This window comes from Pipistrellus hanaki (genome assembly GCF_964339955.1).
Source record: "Pipistrellus hanaki genome assembly, chromosome: 5".
NCBI classification, from domain to species: Eukaryota; Metazoa; Chordata; class Mammalia; order Chiroptera; family Vespertilionidae; genus Pipistrellus; species Pipistrellus hanaki.
Window position 1 is genome coordinate 90829258 of NC_140507.1, and position 21807 is coordinate 90851064.

Here is a 21807-nt window from a genome sequence, read left to right on the forward strand (position 1 = left end):
CGGCACCGCCCTCACACACGGGGGCTCTCCTCTGCTGCCCCCAGACCGAAGCCAGAGACACAGCCAGACCTGCAGCTTCACTCCCTCAGCGGTCTGTCTGCCCGGAGAGAGTGGGGGACCAGTGGCCCTGAGGAGAAGCTTCCAGAACACTCATAGGAGTACTGGGCTAAGTGCAGCTCCTGCCCAACTCGTTGAACCCCCTAACCAGACCCTCACAAGTGGGTCCCGTCATTAACGCCATTTTTCAGATGAAACGGGGCTTGATCCCGGTCCCGACCGGCTCGGGGCTGACGGACTCCGAGGCGGTTCTGCCGGACCCCACACTCTGGCCGCTTCAGACAGCCCGGCGAGGCCCGTCGGGGCCTGTGACACCGGCTCTGGGACCCTGAAGAGGAGGGTGGGCGTCACTCACGCTTCCCCGCGGAGACAGACAGCACTGCTGCGGCTCTCCCCCCACTCGCAATCGTGCCCCTTGTTGGCCACCAGAGACCCCCGAGGAGGCAAACCCCGTCCCCTCCGCGCCCAGCACACAGCCGGCTGTTCCCGATCCGGCTCCCCCCGCACCCGCAGGGCGCCTGGTGTGTGGCCTCTCGGCACCTTCACCGCCATCCACAGGCAGGGCGAGGAGGAGGTGCGCCCAGGCCGGGCCTGTTCTTTCCATCCCCCGCCTCCCCCTCCGTCCTGCCGGGCACACTCCTGTCTCGGGCGGTGGAGAGGGTCCCTCGGAGGGTGGTAAGCGGGGCCCGGGGTCAGCCTGGCGCCTCCTCCGCATGCCCCGCCCCAGAGCTCCGGGCCCGGCCGGCGGGAAGGGACGGAGGGAGCCGGGGAAGGCGGGAGAGGGTCCGGGGACGAGGTGAGCTGTCCGTCCTCACAGGCCTGTGTCCGGCTCCCGAGCCCGGGGCGGCTCCTGAGGGCGCTGACTCAGAAGCCCCACAACATGCTGCTGTGTCTTCTGAAGCCTCCGTGGCGTTTAAGAAGCCGGAGACACACTCCGTGGTCACAGCAGCTAACTGGTGGCAGTGCCCAGGGCATGTCCGTGAAGGAGCGGGAGACACACGGGGTCCAGCCCACACGGACCGTTACCCAGCCTCAAACAGGAAGACATGCCGCCCTGCTGTGACCTGGGTGAGCCCCGAGGACACAGGCTCAGGGAACAGCAGTCACAGGGACAGACACTGCAGGCGTCAACTCCAGGACGCTCCTAAAGGAGCTAGGTCCGTGGTCGGCAAACCACGGCTCGGGAGCCACATGTGGCTCTTTGGCCCCTGGAGTGTGGCTCTTCCACAAAACACCACGGCCTGGGCGAGTCTATTTTGAAGAAGTGGCGTTAGAAGAAGTTTAAGTTTAAAAAATGTAGCTCTCAAAGGAAATTTCAAACGTTGTCCTGCGGACATTTGGCTCTGTGGACGAATGAGTTTGCCGACCACGGAGGCAGATCCACAGACACAGGAAGCAGGTGGTGGGAGCCAGGGGCTGGGGAGGGGAAGGCGGGCTAGTGTTTGGTGGGGACAGGACTCCAGTTTGGGAAGATGAGCCGGGTCTATGGCTGGATCATGAAGAAGGATGCACAACAGTGTGGACGTACTGAATGCCACTGAGCTGTGCACCTAGAATGGTTAAAGTTGTAAACTTTATGTTGTGTGTATTTTACTACAATAAGAAAGTTGTGTTTTAGCTGTTTGTTTTGTTTTGTTTTGTTTTTTAAAAAGTCAGAGCTGAATTATACTCAACAGACAGGGGCACCAGTTGGAAGAACCATCACTTGTGGGCGTCTGTGCCGGGACAGGGCCATGCTACACCGGGATCCCACCACCGGTCCCGACCAGGGCCAGCTGCCCGGGGCCCAGGTGCCAGGAGCTCAGGGCCCTCGCCGGGTCAGTCACAGCAATGCAACCCCCAGGGCTGGAAAACAAGCTTTGTTCTCAAGAGCAAGAGCTAAAAAAATAAAATTAAAATTAAAAAGATAGCCTGTTGAAAATATCAGGGGCATTCACTGATAGTACGGTCCTAGATATTTTGACTAAAATGGAGACAAAAATAAACCCACAGCAGCATGCCTTAAATTATATCCAAGACATATGAGCCCTGAGCCTTTCAAACAAGCTCCTAAATTTGGAGAACTCAGGCTGGGATAACAGCTCACCGTTCCCCCTGCTTCCCGCCCATCTAGCAGCGGCTCTCACGTGTCTGAACAAAGCAGCCACACAAACACAGACGTGCTTTCTTGTGCCTGAGTTGGTGCAAAACCCGCTGAGCTTTATTAGCTGTGCGGCCTCAGGCACGTTAAGTTACCTCCCTGGTCTCCAAATCAAGGATAACGGAGCTCCCCTTGCAGCTGTGGCTTAGCTTCTCTCTGTCCCTGACCTACCAACAGTCTCAAGGTTTTTCCACAACGTGATAACTATCAGCCCTTCCTCCAACCGAAAACTTCAGATTCTCTTCCCTTCGCTGCCCACCCTCTCGGGAGAAGTGTGGCGGCCCCCACTCTCCCCCGTCTCACAGATGTTCCTACCTCCCCACATCTGTGCGGCGAAGGCTCCTCCTCCGGGGCTCCGATGGAGTCCTCACTGAGAACCCCACAGACTCCGCTCAGCACTCACCTGTGGGGCTCACGGTCGCATTGGGCTCACGTGAGAAGACCCTCCTTTTCCCCTCGCTTTATCTTTTCTGATGCAACCCAAAGGCCTTGCACCCACTCTCTTCCACCTCCATCCCAGGCTCACGAATTCTTCCCAGGGAGTTTCCCAATGCAGTGAGGGGCAGAGGAGACAAGACTAGGGAACAAGCAACTAGTGCGTGCATGTGGGGCTTCCCTGCCCTGGACAGCAGTACATGACAAAGCCACAGGGACCTGGTGCAAGGACAGACAGGTGTGTTTACGAACACCTAGAATCAGACCCCACATCAACGATGAAGGGGGCATTTCTGCAATAAACAGCATTAAGACCCCCCGCCCCCCAACTTGTTATTTTGGGGAAAATGGACATCCTTTCAAATCATACACACAAATAGATCCCAAAGGTCCAGGGTGATTTTTTTAAATGATGATAATGGAAATAGAAAATTTGGGGGAAAAGCATTTGTTTTATGGATAGAAAGAAACGTTTTAAGCATAAAGTAACCTAAGAGGCATATGCAAATCCAGCTCTGAACTCAACAAACCTGTAAGTTTCTCTGTCAACTGACATCTAGAGCATTTGAACAAAATGCCTGAAAACACAACTGGTAAGGGTTAATAGCCTGCATCTATGCAAACTGCACACAGGTGAACATTTCAAAAGCCACGAAGGTCCTAAGGGATAGATGGACAAAAGACATGAACAGGAAGAGAAACCCCAAAGGACAAACACGTTTTAAAAGGTTCAACCCTGATAACAATCAAAGAAATGCAAATAGAACAGCTCCTCCCTCCAGTGAATTATGAAAGATTCTCCCAAACAACACTCAGCGAGGCCAAGGTGTCCCTGGGCGCCAGCGCTGAGAGGCGCTCCCGCTGGTACAACATTTCCAGAAAGCAATTTGGCAATCAGGATCCGGAACCTTTGACCCAGAAATGCCACTTCTGGAAAAGCAAGGCTTAAAGAAACAAATTCCCCATAAAGCTTTGTTCAGGGGACAACTGGGCAGACTCCTCACCAGTGGACATTTCCCCACTGATTTTTAGAGAGAGTGGAAGGGGGAGGGACAGACAGAGAGAGAGAATTACCCAACGTACATGCCCTTGACTGGAACTGAACCCGGGACCCTTCAGTCCACGGGCGGACGCTCCATCCACTGAGCAAAACGGGCGAGGGCTGCAAATAAAGCTATTCACCCACAGCCACGTACATTCACTGACGGCCAGCCTGCAGAGCCCACAGCGTTCTGTGTCTGAGCCTTTGCAGAAAAGGCCTGCCCCTCCCAGGCGAGGGGTGCCCCGGCTCCTCTAACACACGGCCCGGCCCCGCGCACCCCGGCGTACCTTTCTGGCAGTGGCTGTGCGTCCAGCACCGCTCCACGAAGTGCCCGTTGATGACCGTGGCGGGGCAGCTGGTCTTGCCCTTGGCCGTGCCCGGGCAGACGTCCCCGCACTCCTCGTTGTTGTCCTTGTTCAGCACGATGTAGTTGTCCTCCACCGAGTCCAGGATGCGCGACCAGTCGATGGTGGACAGGTAGCAGAGCTCGTTGTTCTTCTCGATGCGCACGGCCCCCCGCGTGATGTTCATGAGGCTGTGCAGGCCCAGCTCCCGCAGGTGCACCATCTCGAAGATGACCAGCGCGTAGTTGAAGAAGAGCCGGGAGCCCCGGATGACCGTGAGGTTGGGGAACAGGTCCTTGAGGCTCTCCAGCCCGTAGACCCGGAACAGCAGCAGGTAGTCGGTGATCATGACGAGCTTGGGGAAACTGAGGTCTCGGAAGTCCTCGGGCCTCGTCTTGAACATGAGCAGGATCTGCAGGTGTCCCTCGATGACAGAGCAGTTGGCCAGCTCGTGCAGCCGCGTCAGGTTGTTGCGGATGTCCATGCTGGGGCACACTGGGGAGACACGCAGAGGCGACAGTGAGCGCGCGCGCAGCGGCGGGCGAAGGAATCAGCGGCGTGACCTCACGCATCGAGGGGAAACAACGAACAACTTAAACGGACGGACAAACAGACCCGGAGACAGGGGAGCATCGATCAGGCTGTCCAACCTCAGAGGGAAGGTAGGGGAGGGTGGGGGGAAGGGGAGAGATCAACCAAAGGACTTGTGTGCATGCCTATGGGCCTAGCCGGTGGTCACGGACAACAGGGAGTGGGGGCACACGTGGGGAGGGGTTTGGGATGGGAATGGGGGGATGAGGACAATTATGTGATACCATAATCAATAAAGAAATTAAAAAAAGAATTAGTGGCAGGGCCTTGCTCAGAAGGGGCCAGCCCTTGGCTAACTCCTCTTCCGAACATCTTATATTCTTACATCGTCCTGCACTGGCCTACAAACTCCACAGCCAGCGCCGGTTGTGGTGTTCCTGTAGTGTCTACGTGTTTACTTTGGAAAGGCAAAGGAAGTCACTCCTTTGGCAGATCCCGAGAGAAGCCTTAATGTCATCGCGTGGAACATGACACAATGGAGACACGGGGAGGAGTCATAGGGGATCGAGTGGCCGGCAGGCGCTCAGGGGCGAGGGGAGCTGTCTCCACAGTCAAAAACGAAGATATTCAGGACACGGGTTTATGGGGATCCGGTGCTCCCCAGGAGAGCGGAATGTGTCACCTGCCCGCCTCCCGCCTCCCCTCAATGTGCCTTCCCTCCAGCCAGGCAGCCAAGCCCTTTCACCTGGGAGTGCAAGGGCTTTCCAGCAAATCCGGTCTCTCCTCCACAAACACGCAGCGTGCCCATCCTCCTGCAGGGGGTCCCCCCTCAGGCTCTGACACCCTCCACTGTGGCTGCCCAGGACCCTGCACTTCCCTCCTGCCGCCTTCAGGATCTCACCGGCCTCCCCTGCACACACTGACAGACCGGCCCACTCTCACAGCTCCCCCGCTCTGGGTCCAGCCTGCACTGTGAGAGCAACACAATGCAGGCCAGGCCCGCAGGCAGTGCCTGGCACACAGTAGGTGCTTATCAATGTCAGCTCTTCTGTTTTGTTTATTTCTCCCAAGTATTATCAGCTGTCTGGAGATGTTGTGTCTTCATTCCCTTAACCCGAGCCTGGGCAGACATTTTCTGTGAAGGCTCAGATGATAAATACTTCCAGCTTTGCAGCCAGTCTGCATTTAGACTCCTCCGCTCTGCCATTACAGCCTGAAAGCAGCAGAGATGATATGTGAATGAATGAAATTGGCCTTTCCAATAAAACTTTATTTACAAAAACAGGCAGCAGGCCGGAGTTTTGCCCTCTGGCTGCAGTTTGGCGCTCCTGCCCTCCTCCGGCTGTCCGACCACTGTCTGCGGGAACGGAAACGGCCTGGTCTGTGCTGTCCACTCCGAAGACACCAGCCCTTCGTGGCTCTCACACCCCTGAAATGTGGGAGACCGAGGAACTGAGTATTTAATTTCACTTTAGCTAAAACAGACACCGAGGCTAGTGGCTGTGCACTGGGCAGGGGGGACCTGCCTTGTTGGCTATCCAGGTCCTTTCCTTGTGCCTCTTATACTGGAGTTACCGTTCACCAGAATCAAACTCTTATACAGCTTCTCCTTGCCAACACACACACACACACACTCAGACACACACTCAGACACACACACACACTCACACACACACTCAGACACACACACACACTCACACACACTCACACACACTCACACACTCACACACTCACACACACACACACACACACTCAGACACACACACACACACTCACACACACACTCACACACACACTCAGACACACACACACACACACACACAAACTCACACACACTCACACACACACACAAACTCACACACACACTCTCACACACACACTCACACACACACACACACACTCACACACACACTCACACACACACTCAGACACACACACACACACACAAACACACACACTCACACACACACACATACTCACACACACACTCAGACACACACACAAACACACACACACTCTCACACACACACTCACACACACACACACACACTCACACACACTCACACACACACTCACACACACACACACTCACACACACACACACACTCACACACATACTCACACACACACACACACTCACACACACACTCACACACACTCACACACTACACACACACACACACACTCACACACACACACTCACACTCACACACACACACACACACACTCACACACACACACACACTCACACACACACACAAACTCACACACACTCACACACACACACACTCACACACACACACACACTCACACACACACACACACACACACACACACCCCTCAGCACCTGGACTACAAGGCTCGGGTTGGATCATAACCCATCCTTACTGTGTTCCAGGACACGAACCCTTTCCTGACTAGCTCTGAGGCCAAGAGATTGTTCTAGAAAAGAGTAGAAAATCCTCTTGAAAATGCACCCTGAGAATGACAACAGCAGCAGCACCGATGAGAAAGAAAACAGCCAAGCAACAATTTGAGGAAAACAAAGCAACATAATGTTCCTGGGTCACATTCCGAGCAGATTAGGCCAGATCAGGAAGAGGCACGTGCTCCCTCGCTCCCTCCCTCCGCAGGCAGTCACAGGCACCTGGCAGGCGACAGGGCGCAGTGCCAGCCCCGCACTCACACCACCCCGGAGCTCCTGCCCCAGGCCCATCGCAGCGCACTACAGAGCCCTGCAGGCCCAGCAATGACCGCCCCGCGGGCCCTCCGCCACCGCCGGACAGCCGGACCTCCAGAGGCGAAGCCCATTGCCCAGGCACGCCGACTGCCACCACGGGCCTGGCTGCCGATCTGGCAATGGAAATGCAGGAAACCCCGCTAAATCAGAACTTCAGATAAGACAGTGAGTAAGTGTTTAGGATTAGTATATCCCAAACATCGCGTGGGATACACGGCACTCATCCTAAGGAAGTAGGCACTGATTATATGATGCTCCAATCTAACTGAACTGGCGAAGGAATGAACCAGTGTGATCCGTCCACACGGGGAAGAGTGAGGCTTCAGCCACAACAGCAATGAAGCAGACACCCACTTCTGCATGGACGAACCTTGAAAACAGGATGCTCAGCGAAAGAGCCCACTCACACGACGGTGTACGACTCCATTCACCGGCAATGTTCAGAACAGGAAATCCACAGAGACGGAACAGATTAGTGGTGCAGAGTGACAGCTAGAGGATGGTACGTATTTCTTTTGGAAAAGGTGAAAATGGCCCTGACCAGTTTGGCTCAGTGGATAGAGCGTCGGCCTGTAGACTGAAGGGTCCCAGGTTCAATTCTGGTCAAGGGCACGTACCTTGGTTGCGGGCACATCCCAGTTGGGAGGGAGGGGAGGTGGAAGAGGCGGGGGAGGGGGGGCGCCGGGGGGGGGGGAGGGGGGGGAGTACAGGAGGCAGCTGATCGATGTTTCTCTCTCATCGATGTTTCTAACTCTCTCTTCCTCTCTGTAAAAAATCAATAAAATATTTTTTAAAAAGAAAAGGTGAAAATGTTCTAAAACTGATTCTAGTGATGGTTGCACAGCTCTGCAAATGTACTTAGAACCACTGAATTGTAAACTGAAATGCGTAAATTGTATGCTATTGAATTGTAGCTCAATAAATTTATTAAAAAAGATTAAATGACTATAATTATGGGGTACAATAAAGAATTGCCTTTTTATAAATTTCCAATAACTCTGACTCCAATTCATTAAAGCCATATGTGTCCCTATTAGTCCAAGACAATAGACACATTTATGGCTGGGACAGAAATTACCCAGAAGATGTCAGAAATGGTGCCAGAGATACATAGATGCAGGGCCTTTGCTGGCTTTTAATGCCTCTGGTTGGACACCAAAGATGCTTCGAGTGTTTGGTGAGGGCACCCTGTGCCTCACACACGGTCGGGAGGACAGTGAGAAGCAGAAGGAGGCAGGGACCCTGGGGACAGCTAGTCTTTTCTGAGCACCTTCTATCGCACTCCGCCCCTCCCTGGAGCACATGTTCTCTCGCTGAATTCTTAAAATCATCTCCAGAGGAGGTGTCTTTTCCACGCAGCCTCACACAGGCTGTTTGCGATGGTGCCCCCAGGATTGCCACCCTGCAATCAAATGCAAAGCCTGCGCTGTGACTGCTCTGTGACCGTTTTACCGTTACCGGTTTTTCAAAAATACGCCTGCCGAAGAAGCACGTGAACTGTACTTAAGGAAACAACGAGACAGCTGTCACCAATGACCCCAGAGAAAGCCCGAGAAGGAGAAGTCCCTGCATTCCCTCCTCAGCCAGTGGCTGCCGAGGCCTGTCCGGGCCGATGCTGCTCCGGGCCTGGGAGCTCCACGGGGAGCAGGGCCGATGCTGCCCTGGGCCTCGCAGACGAGGAGCCACCATGAACTGCCCTAAACAACCCAAACTATAACGGAGAGGGACACCATCGGGGAGTGTTCCCCGGCCTAGACGAATTCGTAAAAATGAGCTATCTGCAATGAGCAACAAGTGCTGGCGAGGATGCGGAGAAAAGGAACCCGTGCACTGCTGGTGGGAATGCAGATTGGTGCAGCCATGGTGGAGAACAATTAAAAAATGGAACTCCCATTTGACCTAGTGATCCCACTTCTAGGAATATATCCCAAGAGATCAGAAACACCAATCAGAAAGGATATATGCACCCCTATGTTCATAGCAGCACAATTTACCATAGCTAAGATTTGGAAATAGCCTAAGTGCCCATCAGCAGGTGAGTGGATTAGAAAACTGTGGTGCATCTACACAGTGGAATACTCCGCTGCTGTAAAGAAATAAGGAACTCTTACCATTTGCAACAGCATGGATGGACCTGGAGAGCATTATGCTGAGCCAAGTAACCCAGGGGGAGAAAGATAAATATCACATGATCTCACTCATTTGTGGAATATAATAAACAACATAAACTGATGAACAAAAATAGGTCCAGAGACAAGGTAACAATAAACAGACCGTCCAACCTCAGAGAGAAGGCAGGGGAGAGGGGGTTAGAGATCAACCAAAGGACTTGTGTGTATGCCTATGAGCATAATCAACGGCCACGGACACTGGGTGGAGGGAGCTTGTCCTGAGGGGTGGCAAATGGCAGAGGCAGGTGTCAATTGAGGAAAATGGAGACAAATGTAATACTTTAAGTGAGAAGAAGAGAGAGAGAGAGAGAGAGGGAGGGAGGGAGGGAGGGAGGAAGGAAGGAAAGAAAGAAGGAAAGAAGGAAAGAAAGACAGAAAATGAGCTATTTGACTCAGTCTGGGACAATCAAGGAGGGCTTCCCAGAGGAGACGATGCCAGGACTGAAACCTAAGCAAACGATGCAATAAGAAGTATTCAGTTCTGCCCACTTCACTGGAAGGTCAAGGGCAATGGCAAATTATAGCTCAACACTCTGGGTGGCCAGGGAGTGTGGGCTCTACAGCAGCAATGTCCAATAGAAATATGTGAGCTAGCCGGGACCGGTTTGGCTCAATGGATAGAGCGTCGGCTTGGGGACTGAAGGGTCCCGGGTTCGATTCGGTCAAGGGCGTGTACCTTGGTTGCGGGCATATCCCCAGAAGGGGGTGTGCAAGTGGCAGCTGATCGATGACTCTCTCTCATCGATGTTTCTAACTCTCTATCTCTCTCCCTTCCTCTCTGTATAAAATCAATAAAATATATTAAAAAAAAAAAAAAGAAAGAAATATGTGAGCTACATGTGGCATTTTAAATTTTCTCTAAAACTGTAAAAAGAAACATGAAATTCAATGTGTTTTACTTACTCCAGTTTGTTTTAAAAAAAAACAAGAAACAAAAAAAAACTTCACTTCAACATGTAAGCAACACTAAAAAAAATATTACTAATAGATCCTCTACGCTGTAGAGTCTACAGGGTTTTTATCACACTATACCTCGTATAGCTTGTCTCAATTCAGATGCCAAATTTCAATCAGAAATGCTTGATCTATACAGTGGACTCCACAAAGTGACTCGCTGAAAATGTGGGCTCATAACCTCAAGTTACTCCAAACATACAAGAGTTTTCCAATACCAGGGTCCAGTGTTGATTTTTTAAATTTAAATAAATTAAGTTAAATAAAACTTTACGTTTGCCTTTAAATGAACTGGAGTTAAATAAAAGTGGAAATCCAGCCAGGCGCTGCCACAGTGTCACAGCCGGAGCGTGGCCGTGGCGCCGCCGGGACAGCGCGGCCGGAGATGCCGTCGGTGCCGAGCGGCCTGCTGGGCAGCGCTGGCTGGAGTTCCCCCGTGGCCTCTGGAATCTGAGCCTTTTCCAGGGAAGAAGACTGACATGACAGCTGTCTTGGAAAATGTCCCCTCTCCCCTGGTTTTCTCTCCACCAGGAAAGCAGCAAAGGGAACGTGTAAGGGGCACAAAAGAAGGAATCTAGAAGGTTCTGAAAACCCTTCACAATGCTAAGAGTTTCACTCTTTCTGCTTCCACCGTGAACGCACTCATTCCTTAGATTCAGCATTCTTAGTAGGTGCCCCAGTGACCTACTCTGCATCACGTGCTCCTCTCTGCATTCTTTCCAGTCTTAGCACTGCTCGCTCCAAAATTCAGGGATCCTGCACCAATAAGCCTGGGCTCAAGGGTCAGGCCACCACCCGGACCAGTTTGGGGCACAATAGAAACCCAACAGACCTGGCTCTCCACGCCAGCACGGACCCTGCCAGCTGCGTGAGCCTGGCGCACCTCCTCAGTTGCTATGAACAAGGACAACAGCATGATCGACGCTGTGAGGAGGAGAAGCGAAGTGAGGTTTGCTGTCTCCTGGGAGCTACACGGAACCAATTCCCAGACTGCCTGCCTCAGAAGTAAAACCCGGGCACCGCACTGTCAGAGACCCTTCTGACTCGCTGCCCGCCCGAACGGCTGGCTCTTCACACGCACTTCCGCCAAGGGGTGGTGCTGGAGCCGCAGGCAGCCTTGTGGGAATCGTCCTTTATTCACTCAACAAACGGGTGCCAGGCATCATGCTGGGCCCGGGGGCTGTCAAAATAGAGAAGGGGAACGCCTCCCCGTCCTCAAAGGCTCCCGTCCTGGCGACCTGCTGCGGCAGAGATGCAACATGAGCCTCGTGCGGTCACCCAGCCCAGCACATTCCACAGGCAGAGACGGGACCGGCTCAGCTGTCCGTCAGCGGGGACCGGCTAACCCTGATGACCGCCCACGTGACACAGCGGTTCTCACAGGAGGGTCCTGGGCCAGCAGCGCCAGCCCCACCGGCCAGCCTGTCAGACACGCACATTCCCGACCTGCCGATCAGAAACGCGAGGGGCGTGGGGCCCAGGAGCTGCATTGCACCACGCCCTCCAGGTGACCTTGACGCGTGCTCAGGTCCACGAACCAATGACAGAACGCAGGGGCCAGCAAACTTTCCCTGTAATGGGCCAGTGAGCAAATCTTTGTGGTTTTGTGGGAAATACCGTCTCGTCGCTACTCAACTCTGTCCTTACAGCCCTGAACCGTGACAGCCCGCGGCATGGCTGTGCTCCAACGAAACTCTATCTGGAGACAATGAGATTCAAACTTCATATGACTCACACGTGTCACACAGTCACAGCGGGGAGTTTTTATTCAACCACGTAAAAACGTGAGCACCTGTACAAAAGCGGGTGGTGTGCCCTATGGCTGGCGGCCTGTCTGCCGGCCTCCGATGAGATGGAATACCACACAGCTGGGAAAAAGAGAAGCACGCTCCTCATGGCGACACAGAAAGGTCTCCAGAATATGATCTTAACAGTAAAGAGCAAGATGATCTATCTGTGTGCGACGCTATTACTTCTGTGGAGATGGATACATGCCAGCTTACACATGCAAACACTGGTCCCTAAAAGGTAAACATGAGCCACAATAGAAAATCGCAGACTGACTGTCCTTGGGCAGAGGAAATGGGTGGCCAATGACCAGAGGGCCTGGGACACATCTTCAGTGTTTGTGGGGCCCCAAGAGGTCCCCCAGGCTGTGTGAAAGGAGATGGGAAGGGGCTGAGGAAGCCAGTAAGAATGGAAGGCCTCTGACCAGCTTCTGTGAGGAAGAAAGGGGAAGGACATGTGAGCACACACACACACCAGTGAAAATGCAGAGGCGAGAAGGACAGAGGAGCCCGGAACTGCAGCCAGGGGCTGCGGGGAGGAAGCCTGCAGGCAGCCGGGCCGGACTCGGATGCCCGGGGAAGGGAGCTGGCCGGAGCTGCGGAGGCAGGAGGGAGACACAGAAAGGTCGCCCCCACTCGGCCTGGCCTGGCCTGGCCCAGGTGGTCTGTCTCGGGAGGTGGGTACAGACCGTGGCGAGGCTGGGGAAGGAGCATGGACGGGACCTGGTCCTCGGAGAGGTGGAAGAGAGGGAGGAGAGGGAAGTCACTAATGAACCCGGAGAGGCTGAGACAGGGCCAGTTTGGGGGTGCGAGGACAGAGGCTCAGTGTGGGGCATGTGGAGTGTGTGAGGGCTTGGGGATGCGTGGCTGTTGGGAAGGCGTGGGTCTGGAGCGTGGGGAAAGGGGCAAGTGAGAGCTGGCGGAAGTGGTGACAACAGGCGATGGAACCGGGAGGAGATGGGACAACTGAGAGGAGAAAAGGACGAGAGGTGGGGGAGCACCACATTTACGGACAGGGAGCCAGAGAGGAGACCAAAGACCTGGGGTCACCCGACACCAACTCCTATATCCGAACCCTCTGGACAAGCCAGGCCACCGGAGGTAACTCCCCCAGTCAGTACCACCGTTTGGTGACCCTGAGGACATCACCCGTCAAACCTCACACCCAACCCGTCTGCCAGGGCCACTGTGCACCTGGGGAGCCGTGCCGAGGGGCACTTCCACACCACGCCATGAGGACAACCAGAAACAACGCTCAAAGCACATCTCTTCTCCGGCGGCGTGCGCCCACGAGGGAGGGCTCATCTTTGAAAACAATTGGCAACTAAGAACCACGGAGAGAGAACAGTGCCCCACTGTCTCCGTCCCTCGTCCCTCCGTCCCTCCGTGCCGGCTGCTCTCCTCCCCCAGAGCGCTCAGGACGCAGCCCGGGGAAGCACCTGTCTGCCACATCCTCACAAAGGCCGGGAGAGAAGCAAGCATCTCCTGGGACCGCAACACAGAGGGGACTGCACAACGGTGACGTGACCACACACCCTCATGGAATTGGAAGAAAAACCCAGATGTGAAGTCAAATTTTAATCCTCACAAGCCTGCCCTAAACCCAAACTGGAACCCATACCCTGTTTACGTGTGGCAACACAACACAGAAAAGCTCGTTGTTGGAAATAAAATGTTTCTTAATCCCAAAAGCCACTGGGGCACCCGCTCCCTGCCCCGCCAACCAGAGACCAGGGTCTAGTGAAAAAGGGAGACCCTCCAGGAACACCTTATTCACAGACATCATTGGGTCCGCCCTAAGCACTGAGCACAGGAGCTCCTCTGAGCAAAGCCGCCCGACACAGGAACTTCTGTGAGGTACCTGCAGCCTTCCCCCGCTAACACCGGACAGCACTGCAGCTCTGTGCATGGGGCCACTAACAACCACAGATCACCAACGCAAAGCACAGGAACGAGGAACCCATAGCACTCAATCCATCACAAGAAGGGCACGTGTGTTAGTTCTTGAGGATGCATGCATCACACCAGAGAGCTGAAACAGGACAGCAGAGCCTGCATGGCTGACCTCAGCGGCCACTGTCAAGTGAAACTCACGGCTCCGGCATCTGGGAGGGACCACACAGGTGCTCTGGATGTTGGTTAGAGTTACAAACAAATTCTAGCAAGTCAGTGAATTCACAAGTATGGAATCCAGGAAACATGAGGATCTTAAGAGCACTTAAATTAAAGTTTTCAATTTTAAGAATATTAATCAATTATAAGATACTAGAGGCCTAATGCACGAAATTTGTGCATGGGAGGGAGGGGTCGCCTTAGCCCAGCCTCAACCCTCTCCAATCCGGGACCCCTTAGGGGATGTCCGACTACTGGCAGTTGGACATCCTCTCACAATCCGGGACCACTGGCTCCTAACTGCTCACCTGTCTGTGCCTGATCACCCCTAACTGCCCCCCTGGCAGCCTGATTACCCCTAACCGCCTCTGTCTGCCAGCCTGATTGCCCCTAACTGCCATCCTGGTCATCGCCAACTGCCCCCCACCACCACCCTGGTCACTGCCAAATGCCGCCCCCCTCCCCTGCAGGTCTGGTCCCCCCTTTCTTCCCCCCTCTGCTGGCCTGGTCACCCCTCACTACACCTCCCCCCCAACCAGCCTGATCGCCCCTCACTACACCCCCCCCACCAGCCTGATCACCCCTCACTACACCCCCCCCACCAGCCTGATTGCCCCTCACTATGCCACCCCCACCAGCCTGATCACCCCTCACCACACCTCCCCACCAGCCTGATCGCCCCTCACTACACCACCCCCACCAGCCTGGTCGTCCCTCGCTAACCCTGCTGCCGGCCTTGTCGCCCCACACAGCCTGCTGTTTGGTTGTTACTGTCATGGCGTTGTGACCAATTTGCATATTACCCTTTTATTAGTATAGAGTTTTTAAAGTCTGGAGAAAACTAGGGATGAGCAGATCGGTGCTGGCAGGGTTGAGGGATGAGGGGTGGGGACAGTGCAATGACGGAAGCGTGGCCCAGGGAGGTTTCGGCGGTGATGGGAGAGACTGCTGTGGATCCTGGCTGTGGGGACCACCACGCAACGCCACGCACAGTTCACAATTACGCGCTGTGCCCCCCAAAAAAAGTCCATTCTACTGTACGAAATTTTAAAAATTTAGAGATAATGCAAAACTATTAACTTGTTTTTTTTCTCCCTCTCTACACTTTTGTTTTTGCAATGAGCACACGTTACTTGTCATTATTCTACTTCTAAAACACGTACGTTCAGTCTGATTGCAGAACATAAAGCAGCCATCCCTGACTTATTCTTTTTTTTTTCTGACTTATTCTTAATGAACCCAGGGCTCCTGAAAGAAAACCTCCCAGCAGACGCCGCTCTCTCTGGGGCTCTGGCGACAGAGCTGATGGTGCAGAATCCTCCTCAATGCAAGACGGCTGAAATAAGTGAATCCTCGGATCACACACTCAGGTAACGAGGGACATCGCTGTTGTTTTCTCACCATCAGAACCATCTCTGTTATTTTCTCACCATCAGAACCCAGGTTTCCAGCAGAGCAAATGCATCAGCTCCTCTACTAGGGCTGCTCCGTAAAGAAAAGCCACAGCCCTCCTGGGGGACACGTTTAACTGGATTCACTCAAGTTGTACCAAAGACCACAGGAGCTGTTAGGCATGTCACCCTATCCTCACGGAATCTGTCCCAAATCAAGAGTCGGCAAACTTTCTCTGTAAAAGGCCAAAGTGTAAACACTTTTGCAGGCCACGCAGTCACAAAACCCTCTGCGTGGAGAACAGAAGCAGCCACAGGTAATGTATGAATGAATGAGTGTGGCTCCTATCAACAAAACTTTATTTGCAAAAGCAGGCATGGTGGGCAGGATGTGGCCCCTGGGTTCAGTGGCTGGCTCCTGTTCTGGAGGAAGGAGGGTGACTGTGTGTAAATGTAAAGAGAGGGTCAGAGTAGAACCGGCCGCTACAGAGAGAGCGCTGACATCTTAGCCCGAGAGGAGAACGGAGGGGGGAGGAGAAAGGGCCAGGAGAAGCCCGGAGCAGGTGAAAATTTGCCAGGAATCAGTGCCTTCCTGGAGCGAACAGGCAGCGGCAATCACAGAGGTCGGCTGGGGTGAGGCTGCAGGAAGCAAAATTAGGACGAGGCACTGCCATCTCCAGAGCCATCAAGAAAGCAACGGAGACAGCAGCCAGGTGCGGTGGGTAGGGCACTGGGTTAAAGGCTCGACAGTGACTGGGGGTCGGGGTGGAGATGGCAGGGCACGGCCAGAGGTGGGCGGTGGGTAATGGGGTTCGGGGGAAGACTAAGGCTCCCAGGCAGACGGAGATCCCTGGACCACAGGGGAGACGCAGGGACACAGGGGGCCAGGGCACTAGGAGGAAAGCGTTACCTCCCCCAGTGGCCACCACGTCCGGACACACTGCGGCTGGCAGGGCTCGGAGGGAGCTGCTCAGCACCTTACCCCACCCAGCACAGCCCACAACCAAGACCATCCAAACCCAGTGGCCAAACCGCCGAGGCTGACAGGACGTGTGCTAATCACATACGGGGGGAAGTCAAGGATGGAGCAGGGTGGGGACCCCAGGGGTCAGCCCAATGACCTCTGTGAGTGAGCTGGCGGGAACTCGGGGCAGGTCTCGGGAGAAGCGAAGGGCAGGAGCGGCCCAGGGAGGTGACCGGGGTCCGGAGCGCACGAGAGAAGACGCACCGGAAACATCTCACGCAGCCGTGAAGAATTAGGGGGATCTGGAAGCAAGGGTTTTCCACCCCGATGAGCACTGGACCCCGCAAAGCTCTGTGGGTTTATATTGTGCTTCATCCCACACTGCCTTCCCTTCTGACTTGGCGATGGCGGGGTATTCTTGGGCAAGGGCCAGCCAACCCGAGGAGAACCAGAGAAGCCGTGGCCAGTTCAGCAAAGCAACAAGGGGTTCCACAGAAGATGAACTGGGGTGACAACTTTGAGAAAGAGCCCCTCATTCCTTAGCACTCCCAGTGACTTCCCTCCACCCTCACCCAGCCAGAAGGCCCCACCTGCTGACATTAGAGAGTGATCTGTAGTTTCTCCCTGCCCCCAGCCTGCCAGGGGTATGCTCTCAGCCACCCCTTAGGGTTTTGTTAACCATTCCTGCGGGGCTGGGGGCAGAGGCCCAGCCCCAAAAGAACGGCTTTGTAGGAATCAGTGCTCTGGCCTGGACAGGTGGCTCAGCTGGTTGAAGTGTCCGCCTGTGCACCAAAAGGTTGCAGGTTCACTCCCTGGTTGGGGCACATACAGGAGTCGACCAATTGATGTTTCCTTCTCACATCTCTATTTATTTCTCTCTCTCTTCCCTGCCCCCTCCTCTCTCTCTAAATATCAATTTTAAAAACACACACAAACATATCCTCAGCTGAGGATTTAAAAAAAAAAAGAGAGAGAAAGAAACCAGTGCTCTGAAGACAGACTAGCTGGGGTTCTAATCCCAGCTCCGCTACCTGCTGGCTCTGTAACCTCATCAGTTTCCTCTCCTTCTCGAAAAGGAACACTGAGCTCTATCTCACAGGGCTGTGATGAGGATTAGCTGAAATGATATAGGCAAAGCATTTGCCATGACTGTTGGTTCCGTATTGCCCGGAGATAAAGGAGTGCCCAGGACAGCGTAAGGACAGAAGCTAAATCAAGAACAAACATTTACCAAACACCTAAGGCCGTGGTCGGCAAACCGCGGCTCACGAGCCACATGCGGCTCCTTGGCCCCTTGAGTGTGGCTCTTCCACAAAATACCACAGCCTGGGAGAGTCTATTTTGAAGAAGTGGCGTTAGAAGTTTACGTTTAAATAATTTGGCTCTCAAAAGAAATTTCGATCGTTGTCCTGTTGACTAAGGAGTTTGCTGCAGAAGAAACATAAAGCTCTGCCTGGTGGGAACTAATCCTGTAAGAAGTGATAATGCCACCTACTGACCCTGGCAGCCCAGGCACCAACCCACACTTATCCCCAAAGCCGGGAACAGAGGACCACGGTGAACGCGCACAGAAACAAGCCCGGGGTCCGTCTGACAGTGTGTCCCCACTTTCTCACAGGGGCCCTCTTGGAACGCCTGCCGGACACAGGCGCTGAGGGGCTCTGGACACACCCTGTGCCATGGGCAGAGGTGCCAGCAAGCCTGGCCTGCCAGCTCCAGAGCCTGGGTGCTCTCTCTCACTCCTCATTCACCATCAGGGAACTCAGGAGCTTCTGTCCCTGTTCTCCCCAACCCCTTCCTCATCACAACCGGATACTTTTAAAGCAGGGCCTCGGACATCAAGGTGGAACACCCCAGCTGTATGTATGCTCTTAAATGATTCTTCGGTCCCACAGCCAGCAAGTCCCGGTCTGATGCACCAAGGAGGGACTGAGGATGGGGGTCCTCGGTCTAGGGACAGCACAGGGACACCAGGGGGGCGCCGGTGGTCTGAGAGGCTCACCCGGTGAGAGACCTCCTGGGCGCTGTAGGGGAAAGGTTATCAGGGAGAAATGGGAAACCGGGCAGCACACACAGAGGTTCGAGTCCTCCCTCTGGCACTGCCTTTGGGGCAGTAGGCTATGTCTCCTCCCGAGCTGTCCCCTCCGCTGTGAAATGGGTGCACAGCGGCAGGTACCGCCAGGGCCACGGGCAGGATCAGGGAAATCAGACATGAGACATAAGCACAGTGGCCTGGGCAGCGATGCTAATTATAATAAAGCGTGGCAACAGCCGCCGCGGCGTCTGCCAGGACAACTGCGCTGTTGCCACGGCGCTGGAGTTTGCCTCCGGACATCTGGAAACACGAACACGAGCCAAAAGGGTAAACATGGACCCGCAGTCCCAGGTGGCCGCGGGCCTGGATCTCCAAAGCGGGGGGAGGTCGCCGTTCCCGGTCCGGCCGCCGCACCTCCCCGCGGGGACCCCAGGACCACCCGGTGTGCGCGCCGCGGGCGCCGCGTCTCCCAGGCGCCCGGACCCGGGACCCCGGACCACGGCCCGCTCCCCGAAGGCGCCCGGAGCCGCTGGGAGGGGCGGGAGGGGGCGCGGGGCGGCGCTGGGGGAGGCTCCTCCGCCGGGGCCCGCGCGGGGGGCGCCGAGCCGCGAGCCCAGCGGCGGAGGCCAAGGTCAGCCCCCGCCCCCCGCCCCTCCCGGGAGGCCCGAGCCCCGCAGGCCGCTCCTTCTGGACCAGGGGACCCTCCCGCCGCGCTGCGCCCCGAACCCGCCGGCCGCACTCACCCTCTCCGGGGAACGGGTGGCCCGCGGCGCCGGGCAGCAGCGCGCTCAGCGCCGCCAGCAGCAGCGGCAGCAGCGGGGCCGCGGCCCCCCGCGCGCCCCCGGGGCCCATGGCCGCGCGGCCGGCTCAGAGCGCGCCGCGCCGGGCCGCCGGGCTCATGCTCCCGGGGCCGCGGGCCCCGCGCCTCCTCTCCCGCGGCGGCTCCTCGTCCGGCTCGGGCTCCGGCGCGCGGCCTCGGCCGCTGGGAGCGCGGCGGCGGCGCGGCCGGGCCGCGGGGGGATCGCGGGCCTGGTCCCCGGCTGCGCCCGGGCCCTCCTCTCGGGCCGAAGGCTCGGCCGGCGGTCGGGGCGCCGGGGCCGGGGCGGGCGGCGGAGGCGGCGGACGGCGGCCGGGGCAGGCGGCCGGCGGAGCGGGACTGCTCGGCCCGTAAACAACGCCGCGCGTCAACGGGCCGTCAGGCGGCGAGAAAAGACGGCGCGGATCCAAGCTGGAAGGGACTTGGCGCCCGCGGAGAGGCCTTCGAAGGGTAGCGGGAGGCCGGGCCGAGGGCGGTGCCGCCCCCTCCCTCCTCCCTCCCGCCCGCCTCCCCGCCGGCTCCCGGCCCCGCGCGGGCGCCCCATCCCGGCCGACCTGGGCCGCTGCCTCCGAGGCGGGGCGCCCAGAGGCCCGACGCGGGGAGACCGGTCCCGCCGTTAACATTTGGCCATAGTGCTCTTCGCGGCCCTGGGGGCGTTCCTTTTCGTTTTTCACATACTGCCTTAAAACCTATTTTTCCTGGTTACTTGGATTCTTGATACTCTTAACTGTCCTCCCAGCCCAGCCGGCGAGTCCGGACCCAGAGCCCCTGCCCCTCCCGAGGCCCCGCCGCCCGCGAGGGCTCCCCCGGCGCCAGGCCCCCGAGGCCAGCCACGTGCCCCGCGCTCAGCGAGCTCCCGCCCGGGCCCCTCTGGGCGCCTGCGGCTCAGGGTGGGGAATGACAGCGGGAGAGTGTGCAGGCCTCGCCAGAGCGCAAACCAGGCTCTAGACATCCTGGGTGCCCCGCACACCCCGCACTCCAGCGTGACCTTGAACCACTGACTTCCCTCTCCCTGCGCGGGCCTCTCCTGCATGACGGATGTGACCATTAGCTGCCTGTCGGATCTGGTGAGTGGCAGGAGAATCCGAGCATGACAAGCCACCCAGCTCAGCTCTAGATCCAAGGCCTGCCTTCCCAGTCTGCCGGGAACTTGGCTGCTGTTCCTAAGCTAAGGCTCCAAACCTATTCCTGTCTCCAGGCCTTTGCCCCAGGTCCCCCCGCCTGTACTCCCGCTGCCCAGCTCCACCTCCGTTCCAGGGAGCCTTCCCTCCAATCCCTCCCAGCCCCTGTGTCCCCTTCCCTGTTGTGGACATAACACCTGTATCTCCGCCTAGAATGTTTGTTTGTTGGTTTGTTTGGTGTGTGTGTGTCTGCCCCTCTCCCCGTGCGGGCAGAAATCTTGTCCATCTTGTTCACTATGTTATACCCAGCGCCTGACACTTGTGTTCTTAACACATGTTTGTTGAATAAAAGAACTAACAAGCAACAAATAATGAGGATTTACAGTAAGCAAAATAACCCAGTCCATTTCCTTGTAGATTCACAGTCTGGGCGGGGAGAGGGCCATTCATTAAAGAATCGAATGAGGCCAAACCCGGTTTGGCTCAATGGATAGAGCGTCGGCTTGGGGACTGGAGGGACCCGGGTTCGATTCCGATCGAGGGCATGTGCCTTGGTTGCGGGCATGTCCCCGGTGGGGGGTGTGCAGGAGGCAGCTGATCGATGGCTCTCTCTCATCGATGTTTCTAGCTCTCTGTCTCTCTCCCTTCCTTTCTGTACAAAATCAGTAAAATATATTTTTAAAAAAAGAAAAAGAAAGAATCGAATGAGGGCAGTCGTTCCTCCAGGGAAGTGGTTTTGAACTGAAACCTGAAGAGGAGGAGTAACCAGCCAATGGGAGCATCAGAGAGGCGCTCCGGGCAGGAGGAACAGCGTGTGCGAAGGCCCAGAGGAGGGCAAAGGGGTGTTCCTGCCGCTGAACCGGGCACTGTGGCGGGAGCACAAAGGGAGGGAGCTGAACTCCTGGGCGCTCTCTCTGAGCTGGCCTCTCCTGCATGCTGACTAGAAAGGGCAGAGCCTCAGACAGACCTCTTTAAAACCCATGCCACCTTATCCTAAAAGAGTGGGGAGGCACTAGGAGGTTACACAAAAGCGATAACATAATCAGCTTTTTGCCCACCATCTGCTAGAGGGCAAGAATGGACCATCAGAGGAGAAAGAAGGTGACACAGTGCCGGAGGGTCGGAAAGCGGCAATTCCATAATGCTGTGCCCTCCTCCTTGGGCAA

At 55.9% G+C, this 21807-nt stretch overlaps 1 protein-coding gene across 1 annotated transcript in view; it reads right to left on the reverse strand.

The window, feature by feature from the left end:
* INSR (insulin receptor) overlaps positions 1–19967 on the reverse strand; it is a 127119-nt gene extending 107152 nt beyond the window's left edge. The window contains exons 1-2 of the mRNA XM_084885132.1: positions 19447–19967; positions 3962–4513 (exon numbers count right to left, since the gene is read on the reverse strand). Coding sequence (XP_084741258.1) covers positions 3962–4513; positions 19447–19555 — 661 coding nt within the window. The 5' untranslated portion in view covers positions 19556–19967. The remainder of the gene's footprint in view (positions 1–3961; positions 4514–19446) is intronic.
* Positions 19968–21807: the final 1840 nt, after the last annotated feature.